This window comes from Parasteatoda tepidariorum, chromosome 1 (genome assembly GCF_043381705.1).
Source record: "Parasteatoda tepidariorum isolate YZ-2023 chromosome 1, CAS_Ptep_4.0, whole genome shotgun sequence".
Classification (NCBI taxonomy): domain Eukaryota; kingdom Metazoa; phylum Arthropoda; class Arachnida; order Araneae; family Theridiidae; genus Parasteatoda; species Parasteatoda tepidariorum.
This window is the reverse complement of record NC_092204.1, coordinates 12,091,260-12,107,330: the sequence shown is the minus strand read 5'-3', so window position 1 is coordinate 12,107,330 and position 16,071 is coordinate 12,091,260. Positions and strand designations below refer to the sequence as shown.

Below are 16,071 nucleotides of genomic sequence, written 5' to 3'. Positions count from 1 at the left end.
CTTTGTATCTTTTTTTTAAATAATAATAATAATAGGGATCTACCACAGCATCACTTTTCAGTTTGACCACCTTGCGAACTAAGCTGCAATACCCCACACATCTATGTGAAATATTAACTATCTGTCATAAATTTGCATTCATAGTTGTGAAAGTCAAGAAAGTGGGGGGGGGGAATTAACAACCAATTCAGAATCTTATCTGAACTTGTTGCCATTGTCCCTTACAATGGGGGGATAGCCCCTTCCCACCCCACCTGCTAACTAAACTTTATCACCACTAACCAATGAGATTGCTTTTTAACTCATTGCAACATATAAGAGTTTCATAAGGAGTATATTCTGTGTGTGCATCTATAATACAGCATCTCTGTACATTCAGTCTCGTTCTTAAAAACGTAGTTCTTTCTCTTCAGTTTTGGCAGTTTTAGTTTTGTTTTTAATTAAATAACCGAGTGTGTTTAAATGGAAATGTCCGATCGGTGGTATTTTAGTGTAGATCAGTTAACATCTACGCCAAGTAGGAAACACGGAGTGTCCATCGAGAAAGAAATGAAGTATCGCCAACATGCTGCAGCCTTCATCCAGTCCATGGGAAATCGCTTGCTACTGTATCCTTTTTTTCAATTTCAAATCTTTAAACTGGTGTTAATTATATTGTATTTTGTGCGAAGCGGTGTAACAGTTAACTAGTTCCTAAGTTTGCACGTTTCTTATGTTTTCTCGATACTATTAATATGATTATATTTAGATATTAAATATTTCTAGTTTAGAAAAATACTTCGGGAAAACTGCAACTAAATGAATTTTAGAAAATTATACGTATAGTTTAAACGTTTTTAATAAATTAACGATAATAGCTGTCTAAAAATTATTGTCATGATAAATGTATGATACTAATATTTAAAAATTTATAAATATGGTATGCTAATAGAATAGTTGATATTTTTTAATAGATTCTTTTTAATATAAAAAATCCAGCACGTGTGTGCCATACATATGCCTATTTTGTTTATGTATTTTTTTTTAAATTGCCAAAAATAATAAATATATTATTTTTAGAACCACCAAAAGCCGTAACATTAAAATTTAGATGTTTATTTCTTTTTTGTAATTTGAAATGCCTGCGAGACAAAATATGTGTTCTAATGTTTTATATGTGGATTTTTACTCTTGTTAAATTATATGGCAGTAATATATATCGGTACAGAGCAAAAACTTTATTTTAAGAGTTTAATTAATATGGTCTTTAATTTGTTTTAAATAAATTTCTATTTCTTTTAAAAATTTCTCTGATATGTAAGGACTAGTTTTTCGTTTAGTTTTATTTTGTAATAAGTATTTATACACGAGAGAAAGTGAGTTATTTCTTTAACTTAGTATTAGAGATCAATTGTGCATTAGTACTGCTATTGTTTTCATGCATAGATTCTACATGTTCCATTCTTTTGTGGAGGTTCCGATGCTAGTAAGTAATTTTTTTTAATTTTATTATCTATCTTTTAAATATATTTTTGTTCTATTTAGTATCAAACCTTAAGTAACCTGTACAAACCTTTAATCTTCAGTTAAAGTTTTTATTTATACTTAAATCAATTTTAATGTTAAAATGCTATATTCCCTTATTAGTTTTGAACTACAGAACTTTGCGTCTTAACTCAGCTTTTTCAGATTTACATTATTTTTTTTTAGGTATACGACTGGTTTCGATGCATTTCTTTTTTTTTTTAAATAAAAGCTTTATTAAAACGTTAATTTTATATTTTGTAAGATGGGGATCCTAAAATTATATGTTTAATTTTTCTCCATACTTAAGTATTTTTTTGATCCAGCTTTACCTGCGTTCTTTTTTATTAATTGGAGTTTAAAAAAACAAAACAAATTCAGCTATACAAATGTACAAAGACAAATGTATTAAATGTACAGCTATACAAAGACAGATGTATAAAATTTACCGTATTAGCATAGTGAGAGTTTTGAATCTCTTAATACAAAATAAAAAAAATTGTAAGTGCTTCAATATGATACTGTTGCAAAATCAAACAGAAAAACCTTCACATTTCTAAAACATTTACCATTGATACATTGGAGTACAGCAATTTTTGAGTTCTTAACATTTTAAAAGTTAGTGTAAGAAATTACCTTTAACGTTGAACATAATTACTGACTTATAGCTTTAAATTTGAATTATGGCCATTTAATTTTAATTGATGCTATACAAAGGGAAATCTGAATTGTTAAAGGTTTACTATTTAATTTAAATAATGGGTTTTAAACATAATTCATTTTTAAGAAGAGAGGTAAAAACTCATTAAATATAAATCGAAATTGAGTAAAGTGAAGATCAGATAATATGAATAACTAAGTATTTTTGTATACATCAGAAACATTAAATTAATTTGGAAATTTATAATTCCAAAGCTTTCTACGAATAACGAAATCACAGACATATTCATACGAAAAGAATATTTCACTTATTTTGACAACGAAATATAAAAGCCTTAAAATTATTCTCTCTGTAAAGCTATAGACTCTTATGCTTTTTAATTTAAATATGATGCAAAAAGCATGTTTTTTTTTATATTTCGTAAAGTTTATTTTCATTAATGTGTTTTATGATGAGAGAGAAAATTTCAAATCTTGTTCTCGCTTTTTTCCCCCTTCTTTAATCTCATTCTAACCATGTTCTTGCTTTTTTTTTTCATTCTTTAATCTTATTCTAACCATGTTCTCGCTTTTTTTCCCCATTCTTTAATCTCATTCTAACCATGTTCTTGCGGGGTTTTTTTTTCTTTTCATTTTTTAATCTCATTCTAACCATATTCTCGCTTTTTTTTGCAGAGACTGTCAGCGGCTGCAGTATTTCTAGCATCTAAAGCAGAAAGTCAGCAAAGGAGACTGGAACACGTGGTTAAGTTGTCCCATTGTTTAATTAATGGACATACGGCAACGTTAGATGTTCGCTCCACAGTAAGTGCGATTGACTTACATTTTATTAATTGTTGTTTTTACTTTAGAATAATAGTAGTAGAGTTAACTTAATCTTTCTTAATCAGCAGTTTTTTTAAGTTAGCTTCATTATTTGGTATTTTTTTAAATCCAGCTGAAACTATATTCTTGTTTATTGATTTATGGTGGTACTTGTTTGCTTAATGTTTGACGAATTTATACTATCTAAATGCGTATGGTTAAGCAACTTTATTATTTTAATTTGAATATATGGTTTTTCATTATAGGACGTGTATCCAAGGTTTTTTTTATTTTTCAAACATTTCTCTTTTCGTTTACTCCTTTTTTTTCAGATTGCAGTGAAAATCTAAAAAAGTTAACTTTAATGGGGTTTTAATGGCCTTAATTCTAATTATTCTAAGTTTAAGGTAAAATAATCACTTTCAGATTTATTTATATGAAGAATTTAACGTATTTTTCTTATTACAAGGCTTACTTTTGATAAACTCTAGTAGGTAGTTATTGATGAAATTACTTTTACCCTTAATTTTTTTTTTAAATAAAAACTTACAAATTCGCCATAATATTTTAGTAATATAGTGAATACAATTGTTTAAATTTATATACATATATGAATTGATGAACAACTTAAACTGAACGGTTACCTTTGTATACTTAATTTATATGTTATTCATTATCTATTTATTTATTTTTAGAGAACAGTTAGTCTATATTTGGTTACAGTACCAAAATTAAATAACTTTGATGTAACTGTTTTGAAATAATAATAATTTACAATAATATTTTATTTTATTTTGTGAGTTATACATATATATATAAGAATTGAATTTCAATAGTTGTTTTCTAAGTTTCTAATGATTTTTTTTTTCATCCAGGCTTATCAGGAAAAGGAGCATGAATTAATTGCACTTGAACAAGCTTTGCTTTTGACTTTAGGTAATTTAAATATATTTTTTATTTATTTATAATTACTTATGTAGCAGATTTAAATGTTTTGGTTAAGAGTAAAGCCGTAATCCAACTTCAGGACTTTTTGCAAGCAACAATTAAATTTCTTGCACGCGTGGGCACTCGTTTTTTTCCGGCACAGTTCTTACACCAACAGGCCGAAAACCTGAATTTACGGAGTGAATTTGCAACGCTATCTTCATAAATACGAATTTGTCTGCTAACTCAACGCAGGCAGATTGTTATTGTAAAAGTTTTGGAGGATTAAATATACGCGTAGGAAAATTTTAATATATATTGTCTTTATCCATGAAAAAATTATTAATGAATTTAAATTAATGTTTTATCAATTTCATACAAAGATTCTAAACAAAGGAATTAACTAAACTGTAATCAAGCAAAATAATGTTTTTTTTTTTTACTTTCTGTTCTTTGTGGCGTTCTATCAGTGACGACGTTCTGTTTTGACTTTTGTTTGACACGAAAACGGATTTAAAAAAAAGGATAATCTTTTGAAAAACAATTAAGGCCCATGTCGAACAAAAAAATTCCCAGTGCTTTATTGAAAGTTTATTTAATTGTATTTCACTCAGTGTTTATTTATAGTTTATAATTTTGAAAAGTTTTGTTAGTCTAAAATATAATATCAGATAAAATTGAGTTTTTTTTTTTCCTTCCAGGATTTGATTTAAATGTTGATCATCTTCATCCCTATGTGGAACGAATTTGTAAAATGGTTAATGGTAAGTATTTTATTTCATTAATAAAGCTTTAATTTTAGTTTTGATTCTGAAGAGTTCATAATAAATTTAGCTGATTTAACTTGAATTGTCAAAAATGAAGAATAATTGTTTATTCTGTTTATAAATACAGGCAAAATCAGTTTAACTAGTTTTGTCTTATGATACTAAATTGAATTTTCTTGGAGTTCTTCAAGTTTATAGCTTTCAGAGCTAAAGTTAAATTTTGTGTTTATTATTTTTAATGTGTATTTACACACTAAACTACAGAAATATGATTCTAATTTGATAAAAGCAAAAAAATTAGAAGAATCTTTGAATTTAAAAAAAAATAACTTATTTTGTATTGTTGTAATCTATGTTTTTAGTGTTATTTGGAGGGTAAAAAATTTCAATAATTTTTATGATTGTTAAACCAAAATTTTATTAAGCATTTTCAAAAACACAATTTTTTAGAAATAGTTAAATAAATTAGTTAAATACATAAATTATGATTTCTAGTTAATAAATTATGATTAATAGATTATGATTTCTTTTCTAACTTTCAGGGTTTAATTCTAAAAGAAAAATAGATAACAATATATATCTTTGTTTTTAATTTTCTTATAAAATTTATCTCAACTTTATTAAAAAAAAATTTATATTGCATTTCTTGTTTTTTAAACAATTTACAAAAGCAAAATGTGTAACGTTTTTGCAGAAATTATTTATTAAGATAAATTTTTATGAAATTATGAGGTTATTTTATTTTAATTTTTTTTTTCTATTTACAGCTGGAAAAGATCTTACTCGAGTGTCAAACCTCATCGCTACAAACAGGTATGATGTTTTATATTTCCCATGTATTTTAATCATACCTTATTTTTTATCTGTTTAACCTGATTTATCGAAATTTTGTTTCTGTTGGGTTGGCAACTAAGTTCCCATCTCTTTTCTCTCTTATTTTATTAAAAGTTTACAGTGTGGAAAAGCATTTCAATTTCTTCCCATGTCGTTTGGCCTGAATTTTCATCTAAAAGTTTAATCCACTCAATTTTCAACGAAATGTTCAGAACGAGGTGCGTCTGTCAGTTCAAAGTTGACATTTTAAAATTTTCCATACGACTTCTTCAGCTACGGAACTCTCTCCATGCACAGCACATATATTACGAGCAGCTTGTGCTATCTCAGAACCTCGTTTAAGAACGAAAAGGTGTTGAAAATACTAGTTTGTCATAACTTAGACGTTCCATTTCGATATTTTGAATATTAACTCGGAAAAAAGAATATTTCGATAGAACAAATCCTCTTTTGAAGGAACTAAAACATTAATGCCACATACTCATGCAGAAAGCAAATTTTTTTAAAATAAATGATGGGAACTTTGTTGCCAATCACATAATATATAAAAAAAAATTATTTTTCAAAACTACTACTATTTACTAATCTCTTATCTTTATTATTTACTAATCTTTTATCTTTTTAATTTAGCTTGCATCTGACCAATATGTGCCTCAAGCACAAACCTAGAGTAGTTGCTTGCTTTTGTTTTCATTTGGCCTGCAAGTGGACTAATTGGGAGGTAAGATTTAAACGAGCTATTATTGACGTTTTTATTTTCTCTAATTTAACTTGAATTAATTATTTGCTGGAATTTTTTCTTTATTGTATGAAAATAATGTATACTTTAATTAAAAAATTAATGATTGTATGTAGGAGGTATTTTTTTAATGAAAAAAAAAAGAAGTTCTAGTGTAGAAATAACAGTTCAGTTCCAATTTAAATCCCAAAATTCATATTTTTTCAGATTGTATTCTTATTAGCACGATTTCCTGATCAATTGCATAAACTCAAACAATATCTCTTAACATTTGTACTTCAAGTTCAGAACACTTACGAGTAATTAAAAATACTTCATTTGCTTTTTAAATAAATTTGAAAAATGATTTCCAATTAATAAAATTAACAATTTAATCTCAGCTAGTGTAGATTTCTCTCAATTTTCTTTACTGTTAAAAGTAGTTCAGATAAAACTATACTATTTAATTTTGAATATTTAAGTACTGAAAGATTAAAACTCTTTCTAAATTTAATTCAATAATATATATCTATATATATATTAAATGCCATATTTTAATTTTTTTTAAATTCTTAAAACTTTTTTAAATCAATTTATTTCGCAATAATATTTCTTCCATCTTATATACATAATGTTTAAAAATATGTATGATATATTAAGTTGTATTTCATTCTCTGTTTTAATTTTACAGATTGAACCTTGTTCAAAAGGCAAAGACTGGTTTCATTATATTGATCCGAGTGTGTCTTATAAAACTTTGGAAGGTACGCATCTTTTCTTTTTCTCTCATTACTTTTATTAAGTTTTTATTCCAATAAATTACAAAGAGAAAATTTGTGTTATGTAACTTTTTAAAAATTACAATTTCTAAATCTTATTATGAGTTTTTATATTTTATTAATTCCTCTATTAGAGAAAATTTATAATGTAAAATATTTCAACTCTCTTCGTCTTTTTCTTTACATTCGAAACTGTTTTTACATAATAGTTTTCCTTTCTTTTTTTAAGAAGATTAAATTAATGTTTTTATGAAGTAGGTAAACTGGTTTAGTGTTACTGGTTTAGTTTTAATTATTTCATTCATTTTAAGTGAAGAATAAATCCACAGTCTGAAAGAGTGTTACAATTATTTTCTCTTTTTGACAAAGATTAATGAAGAGCAAAAATTTTGGTAAAGACCTAAATAATTTGATGTAGGAAAACAATTGGCATTGTTATCTTTAAATTCATTTATTAATAAAATGCTTAGTGGGAATTTTTTTTTTTTTTTGATCTTAAGATGCCAATAATTTTTTTCTTCTTCCAAATTTCTTCAAAAATAATTTTTGTAATAAATGCAAATAAGAAAGATAAAATTTTAAAACACTACACTTTCAACAACAGATATGTTGTGTTAAAAATGGTTATACTTTTTATCTAGCAAACAATAAATTTGTTCAATTTTTTATTAAGCTTTATTTGTCACTACCTTTTGAATACAGTTTATAAGTTTTAATTTAATAGGAGTCTCTGCTCTCAAACTCTCGTAATTGCTTCTCATTCATCATTGTTTTTTTTTCCTTTTAAACATCAATATTTTCCACAAAATATTTATTTAGTTTTCAAACTATACCATTATTGCAGCTTAATGTGAGAACATTTTATGCCCATATTAAACATAACAAAATGGACAGTTACTTGGATTTCAAAAAATAAACGACTGAACTTGAAAAATAAACACTTTAACTTGAAGTTTACAGATTGTGTGAGTCAATAATATTGAATAAATGAGAATTAACTGTAATCGTTGACATTATAACAATTCAAATAGGGAACGGTTTTCATTGCTCGTTATTAAGTTTTTTCACTTAGAAAAATTTTGTTATAAAAGTTAAGATTTATATCTGGCAAACACACACATATTCTCTCGCTCTTGTTTTTTTTTTTTTTTCTTGCTACTTTGATTGGATTGAAATTAACTAGAGTGGAGCTTATAAAATAAAGAAATAAAAATCTCGTAAAAGAAAAATAAATTTCTACAATAATTGATGTTACAATTAAAAGAAAAAATCTTAAAAAAATTCTTAAACTAACAAATTGTAATTTTGAAACAAAATTTACGTTAAAATCACACATAAAAATGCTCTTCCAGCTTGTTAAATTTTGATTCCGTTGTTGCATTTCAGCCGACTACAGATCTATCACACATGTTATTTTACCCTACAAGTTAAACATTGAATAATTCTTGAAGTAATTATCGATTGCTAATTTTTTTTTTATTTCATTGTAAATTTTTCTACACACTCGCGTAATTTCAAGTTTCTAAATTCTATAGTTTTTGCTCAACAACACAAAATATAACGTTAAATTGAACGCCCAATAAATCAGTTTTTAATATTTTGCTACTCAGAAAATTGAGGATCCATTTTTTTTTTTTTTTAAATTTTAAAACTTCTAAAAAAGGAAAATCCAGACTATGTAATAATGAATTTAGAGTCATGTCCAGAAATACGTAAGAGTCAGACATTCTGAAATTTCTAGAAATCAGTATTTATTGAATGCGTTCCGACAAAAGAGTTAACAAGAATATCAAAATGTTTGATATACTATTTGTAATGATTTTCTCAATCGATTAAGATTTATAGACATTTCAATGGTTTTTATTTTTTTACAGGTCTTATTCATGAATTCCTCGATGTCGTCGAAATAAGTCCTCACAAATTAAAGCAGCGATTATTTGTTCAAAAGGTAAATTTGCTTTTTATTTATAAGGCAATGATGTATTGTTTTACTATTTGTAATTTTTTTTTTAGTCTTATGTAAAGGATTTTCTCACAGAGTGATATTTATGCTATCAATAATATTTTATTTATAAAGCTTTGCTATTTTACTAAATTTAAATTTTTTTATGCTCAATGTGAAGGATTCTTTTACGGCATATTATAAAAGTAAATAGATTCTTCGTAACTTCAAAGTTTAAAAGAAATTTTTTTTAGAACTAGATTCTAACTGTCAACTCAAAAACTGTAATTCATATAATGGATATCCAATACAATATTATAATAATTTAAATAATAACTTCAATATAATAATTTAATTATAATATAAAATAAATTTTCACGCTATTATAACTCAAGCTTAATTATTACTCTCTCTCTCTCTCTGTCTTTCAAGTTGCTTTTGACATCAACTAAAGCACGAAAATTAAGCACCTATAAAATGAAGGTCTTGAGAAGGGAATAAATATATTTTCTGACAACAATGGATAAATAGTCACTACTTAAAACAAAAAAAGGAATAAAATTCGGGAAAGAGCACTTGCGATTGCAACAACTTTCAAACATAATACACAGCACTTTTCGACATAATATTATACAAAACTTAAGTAAACCAACTACATTTTCTTTTTCATTTGAGAAGACATGAGATGTTTAATGTATTTTTTTTCTGATATCCATATAAAAATTCGAAAACTATTTGCATATCAATTTTGTGATACGTTACGCTTCTTTTTTAATTTTTCATTTATCTGAGTAAATTTTTAAATAAATTTTACATATGGATTTTGACAAAAACTGATAGCTCTATGAAAAGCTCATAGATTCCAAATTTGACTTACAATTATTTTAGGATATTTAAACTAAAATTAAATGTCCAGGGATTTACTTTAAAAACACTAAAATTTAGTCTGGTTTTTATTTATTCATTTAATGACACATTTATATGCAATCTAGCTTTTATTAAATTTCATATTCTTTTCTTTGTATTAATTTAAACGATTTGTGCTTTTTCGATTATTTATATGCTTATCTTTTATCTTAGGTTCACCGAATGCCTGAAAGAAAAATTGAGGAATCTTCCAAAATCAAAGTAGAACCCGAAATTTCGATTAAGCCTGAATGTAAACAGAATGGTGCCTCATTATTAGTAAAGGTGAAAGCTGAAACCTCACCAGAAACAAAATCCATTTCGCCTGTCCAATCGGAAACAAGTCCTCTCAAATTAAGCCAGAAATTCGTTCAAAAGGTAAATTTGCTTTTTATTTCTAAGTGCAATTCTTCGTTGTTTTATTAGATAGGAAATAATCTTCGAAACTTCTAAGTTTAAAAGGAACCAATTTTTTAACCATATTCAAACCAGCAACTCAAAAGTTATGATCCATTTAGCGAATATACAACGCAATACTATAATTATTTAAATATTATGTAAAATAATTTTTCAAGCTATAATAAGAAATACACTCTTAAAATTGAAAATTTGGTCATTAGATTCAATCGAATTTACGTTTTATTTACATTGAAGGTATGAGAAAACAGTATAGTTACTTAATTATTTACTATCTCTCTCTGTCTTTTTAAATTGCTTTCGACATCAACTAAAGCAAGAAAATAAAAGCTTATAAAATGAAGATCTTAAAAGAGAGACACATACATAAATTTTCTGACAAAAATGGGAAAATAGTCATTATTTAGTGCAAAAAATTATTAAAATTAAAAAACAAATGCAACAACTTTCGATCAAATTTGTACTTCAAAGAAAATTTATATTAAGTGCAGAAAGAAAAAAGAAATCCAATTTAAAAGCTTAAAAATAATTAATATTTTTTTATTCAAGAAAGAATTATTCGTTATATATTTAAAAGAAGCTCATTAACTCGAAATTTAACACACCATTATTTCGGGAGATTTAGGCTATAAAATAGTGTCCAAGGACTTAATTTTTCCTTTTAAAATACCTGGTATTTCCTTTTTCATTCAATGACCAATTTATAAACAAACTTTTATTAAACTTTTCACTCTGTTCTTTGTATTAATTTGAACCATTTTTGCTTTTTTCTCAACCATTTATATGTGTATCTTTTATTTTAGGTTAACCAAATGCCTGAAATTAAAATTGAGGAACCTCCCAAAATCAAAGTAGAACCTGGTGTTTCGATTAAGACTGAATTCGAAGAGAATGGTGCCTCATTATTAGGAGAGATGAAATCTGAAATGCCATCACCAACAGAATCCATTTCGACAGATTCTAAAATATCGGTGAAGATCGAAACTAAGCATTCTATATCTTTGAAAACATACATCGAAAGAAGAAAGAAAGAAAATGAGCTGAACAAAGTGCCTTTTTCACCATATGTTCGTAATGGCACTGTGATCAAGTCAGAAAATCTAAAAGATCGTCCTATGGAACTGCCGTTACCCCCATGGCATAGAAATTTAAAAAAACACATTGCTGTGAATAGTCTAAAAGTACCAAAGAAAGAAGTTACAAAGGATATTTTCCACTCTAAAGTCACCACCATAGCTGTTAAAAGGTTAAGTTCTGATGACAGTGAGAAGCCTTTCACGAAACTCCCAAAACTAGATCACTCAGCGATCGTTTAATAGCTATTATATGAGTCTTGTCAAAGTGCCTTCTATCCAGGATTCAAAACAGTATCTGTCATTGTACTCAAACGTAAAAAAAATTTAAATCTGTTTATTGGCCTATAGGGATATTCCCTTATTATGATTTTCTAGTCGATATGAATGTGATATTTTACTATAGAATATTTTATTTTTTATTACTTTACATGTGTTTTTTGTTGTATATTCTATGTTTTGTATGAGTAATGTGCATGTATCATTTTTGTGATTGATATTAAATTTTTATAAAAATTTTTAGATTTTAATGAATTCTCTAGTAAAATTTTATGATTTAGTACCTTAGAAAAAAAGTAAAAATTATACATCGATTTTTTTTTTAATAAAGCTGAATGTAAAAAATATATATATTTATATCTGTTGACCTATAGGGATATTCCCTTAGTATGATTGTCTAGTCAATATGAATGTAATATTTATCGTCTAAAAGCTTTTCTAAGTGCTTTTGTAATAGTTAGTGATAATTTTAATTCTTAAATCTAGTCAAAGTGCCTTCTACACAGAATTCAACAACATCTGTTCATTGGTATTTAAAACAGAATCTATCATTGTACGTAAATGTAAAAACATTTTAAATGTTTCTATTGACCTATAGGGATATTCCCTTGGTTTGATTGTCTAGTCGATGAATTTGATATTTTATTTTTCATTACTTTATATAGGTTTTTTTTTTGTACACGTTTTGTATGAGATATGTGCATGCGCTAATTTTGTGATTGGTATTAAATTTTCATTATTGTTTTAGATTTTAATGAATCCTCTAGTAGAATTGTATGATTTACTACAACAGAAAAAAAGTAATAAATCGATTTTTTTTAATAAAACTGAATGTAAAAAAATATTTTTTTCTTTTTAAATCAGTTAGGTTTTTCCAACGTACCTTGGGACTTATTACTAAGTCTTTATAAAACTAAAAGATGGTAAAAATTTCAATTTAAACACCTTAACACTTTTCTAAAACCAGCTTTCAAATCAATACAAGATTAAATTAAAATTGTTGAAAAAAGCAATCTGCAATATTTTTCTGGTGGAAACTAATTTATGGTGTCTATACTGGTGAATCAATTTGTATCACTCATTTTTATCAATAATTTTAATTACAATTTGGAAACACTTGTTTCAGTTGATGAAAGGAGTGTGCCTTTGTATGATTTTCTAGATGAAGTGAATTCTGTATTAAAATATTTTTTTATAGTGCACATTATCATTCCTTATCATGCATTATCAATACTATCCAATTATTGTACTTATAGCCATTCCACTAGTATTGATTATTATTCCTTAATTTTGAAAAGAATAATGAATATAAAAATCAAAAATTGTATTTCAACTGATGGAATGCGATTTCCTAAGGGAAATTAATTCTTTGCACAAAAGCATCCCAGTTTATAGAAATGATTTAAAATACCTAACATTGAACAATAGAATGAGTGTTATTGACGAATGATTTATCTTAATCTTATTAAACTCTATAAATAAGTATAATGTTGTTATCTATTGTTTATCTTATAAAAACTGTTCATATTTTTAATAAATTGTTTCATTTAATTTTTACTTAGGACTCGTGTATTTCTATTGACATTATAACATAATTTTCAACGTGTGGCTATTGTCTAATACACTTAAAAAATAGAAACACATGTTTAAGTAGGAATTTTCTTTTAAAAATCTTGAATTCAACACTAAAAGCATATCGTTATCATATCTAATAATCTGTTTTTTTTTTTTTATATTTCATTTTGACCTATATATTTTTATAAACGAGACTTATTTTTATTCTGAGTGTCCGTCGAAAATCTTGTCAAATTTTAATTTTGAAATTAATATTTGCTTTTTATTTTTTTAATTATTTATTTCACACTATTTATAAATATTAATTTTAAATTACTTCGTAAACTCTAAAGAAAACTCAATTTTATTTTATTTTGTGTTTAATTTCAAAAGTGTCTCAAATTGTTATACAATTTTCCTTGTAAACATGAAAAAATTTAAGGACAAATAAATGAAGTAAATAAAACATACTGAAAGGATAGGTTGAAATTCTGAGAAATTGACTCCATTGTATGCACTTAAAATTTTTCTACACTTAACCAGGGTTAGAAGTGTATCATTTTGTTAAGACATAGATTTACTTAGACATTTTTTTTTCAATATTCAGAAAACAGAAATTCTTTGTCATGCATATTTATGCTTTTCGATGATACACGATTCTTTATAAACTATCACCACTACTTGTTCTAGGTACAAAAAAAAAAAAAAAAAAANAAAAAAAAAAAAAAAAAAAAAAAAAAAAAAAAAAAACGGTATATATAAGTTATAACCAGAAATAAAATGTTTTTATATTTTTAGTCATATTTGATAAATTTTAATTGATATATTTAATATTAAAAGTATTTCATTTGAAAATTTTTTTTCTTTATAAATTTCTGAAAAAATTTCATTGTAAAATTCCAAATATATACCTATAACAAGTGCTGATATTACTAATCGAAATTTTTCAAGATATAAGAGTTAGCCTTTTTTTTGCTTTTTAGACGAAAAGCATTTGGTCACGTTTTAGGATATTATAAAAAAAAATTGTTAATACAATGTAACTGCTTATGCTTTTGAGGATTATAACAGAAAACTAGTGAATGCTTATCTTTATCAGGTGTTTCTTTGCATTTTTTTCTATTCATAAGTTACAAATTTATATGAATTATTACTGTATTTTCTCATTAAATTTATTAACACTGGTTGCAATTTAGAATTTAAAAAAAAACATGGCATCAAAAATTCAAAGGGATTGAATTTTCATTTTAAATTTTTTTTTTTTGGGGGGGGGTCTTTGGAAACTTTTTTTTCTTTTTACCCTTTTTTAATTGCATTCTTCAATTTTCCGGTTATGCAGGTAATTACAAAATATTCATAGTCGATAGCTTGGAACACTTCTTGACAAATAATTTCAGTCTTCTTTCAAATGGAGAAAAGAATTGTATTTAAATCTCAATAGCAAAATTAGAGAGTAAAAAATAAGCACTGTGAAAAACATCTATGTTCGAAGATATGAATAAAAAAATCTCTTGCAGAATCTTTGGACAGAAATCTCTTGTTATTAAAATCTTAAATTTCTTTCCTATAAAACACTTCATTAGATCGGGTTCTCCCATCGCCTTCACCTGTTCAGGGAATCTTGAGCAGCTGGTCGCCGTCAAGGTACTGGACATCTGGCTAGAATGCAGGATGGTCGAAATTGTCAAAAATTATTTCCACACCAAGACGATTTTCAACCTTTTTTTACATCACCACCCGCTTTGCAAGTCAAAAAATTTTTCACCCCGCCTTAAAAAAAAAGAAATTAACAAATAAATATTTAATAAAAAATTCTATGTCTTTTTAATTCTAATATTCTTGTTATGATACATTTATAATCATGCCTCTAAGCTATAGTAAATAGACCTATTTACACTAGAAACGTTTTTAATACTAATTTTGTTTAAAATAACTCCTCTGTGGAATTTTTAAGTGGTTTCATAAAAATTTAGCACAGCTTATCACTATAGTGATATAGCAGCTATATTAATATAGTTAGCTGCTATAGCAGTTTAAATTAAATACTTAAATAAATATTATTTTTACTATATTTCATTTAAAAAAATCTCAAAATAAGTTATGTCATTTATGAATGTATTCAGTTCAACTTGCAATCAGTCGCCTGTGTTTTATAGTAACTTATTACAAAGTATATAGTATATTTATAGTAACTTATTACACTTATTACAAAGACTATAAAGGTAGTTACATATTTTATAAGTTGACAATCTGAAATTAGAGAATAATTTTATTTCAATATCCTTTTGAATTATTAAAATTAGAGAAAACAAATAAATAAACTTAATATATTCAAAACTTTTATGCCAAATTAGTTAAACATAAGAAATAAAGTGTTCAAAAATTTACATATTAAAAAATTCTTGAGTTCTGACTTTAAAGAAAATGCATGTGTAATGTAATTAAAGAGGACATCAGGCTTTTAGACTGCAGGATCAAATAAGTTTCAAATTTCACGTGAAGGTCATTGTTAAAATAAGAATAAATCAATTTTTAAAGGTGACTAAATCAATATTAAGATGTGGATAAATCAATGCTAAAATGTGGATAAATCAATAAGATGCAGGTAAATCAATGTGGATGTTACAGTATTTTTTTGTGTCATCATTAAAAAGCATATTTTTTTAAATACTAATTTTTTAAGAAATATCAATTACAGAATTGATGTATTTTTATTTTTTCGGGTTAGAAATGTACGTAGTTCTTTGATACCAAATAAAAAATTGTTTATGAATTTTAATACTCTATCAATACTAATTTCATCTATAATTTGTTTATAGCCTTCTATAAACCCACACACAGCTAATATACTCATAAACTTGTTAGTGCTGTCCTTAAATGTATTTACCACCCACTGGGGGGGGGGGGG

The 16,071-nt window shown here is 25.7% G+C and overlaps 2 protein-coding genes across 3 annotated transcripts in view; both read left to right on the top strand.

Annotated features, from left to right (window-relative positions):
- Positions 1–13,166, top strand: part of LOC107445703 (cyclin-T1) — a 33,092-nt gene extending 19,926 nt beyond the window's left edge. Inside the window, exons 10-11 of one of the 2 annotated variants that reach the window (XM_043053714.2) lie at positions 10,015–10,218; positions 11,061–13,166. In XM_043053714.2, the coding sequence (XP_042909648.1) occupies positions 10,015–10,218; positions 11,061–11,573 (717 nt within the window). In that variant the 3' untranslated portion in view covers positions 11,574–13,166. The remainder of the gene's footprint in view (positions 1–10,014; positions 10,219–11,060) is intronic. The other variant, XM_043053712.2, reaches the window with a different exon arrangement.
- On the top strand, positions 175–9,035 carry LOC139426769 (cyclin-T2-like). Its single transcript, XM_071186667.1, has 10 exons — positions 175–608; positions 1,384–1,465; positions 2,839–2,967; positions 3,843–3,903; positions 4,596–4,658; positions 5,429–5,474; positions 6,126–6,216; positions 6,905–6,977; positions 8,867–8,940; positions 9,006–9,035. The coding sequence occupies exons 1-10, from the start codon at positions 463–465 to the stop codon at positions 9,033–9,035; spliced, it is 795 nt and encodes a 264-aa protein (XP_071042768.1). The 5' UTR covers positions 175–462.
- Positions 13,167–16,071: the final 2,905 nt, after the last annotated feature.

What these genes read in the sequence shown, in the direction of transcription:
- LOC139426769 (XM_071186667.1), top strand. Translation starts at nt 463, where the DNA reads ATGGAAATGTCCGATCGGTGGTATTTTAGTGTAGATCAGTTAACATCT. An exon ending in ATGGGAAATCGCTTGCTACT is followed by an intron (nt 609 to 1,383) that starts GTATCCTTTTTT and finishes ACTTAGTATTAG; the next exon opens with AGATCAATTGTGCATTAGTA. An exon ending in GTCTTATAAAACTTTGGAAG is followed by an intron (nt 6,978 to 8,866) that starts GTACGCATCTTT and finishes ATTTTTTTACAG; the next exon opens with GTCTTATTCATGAATTCCTC.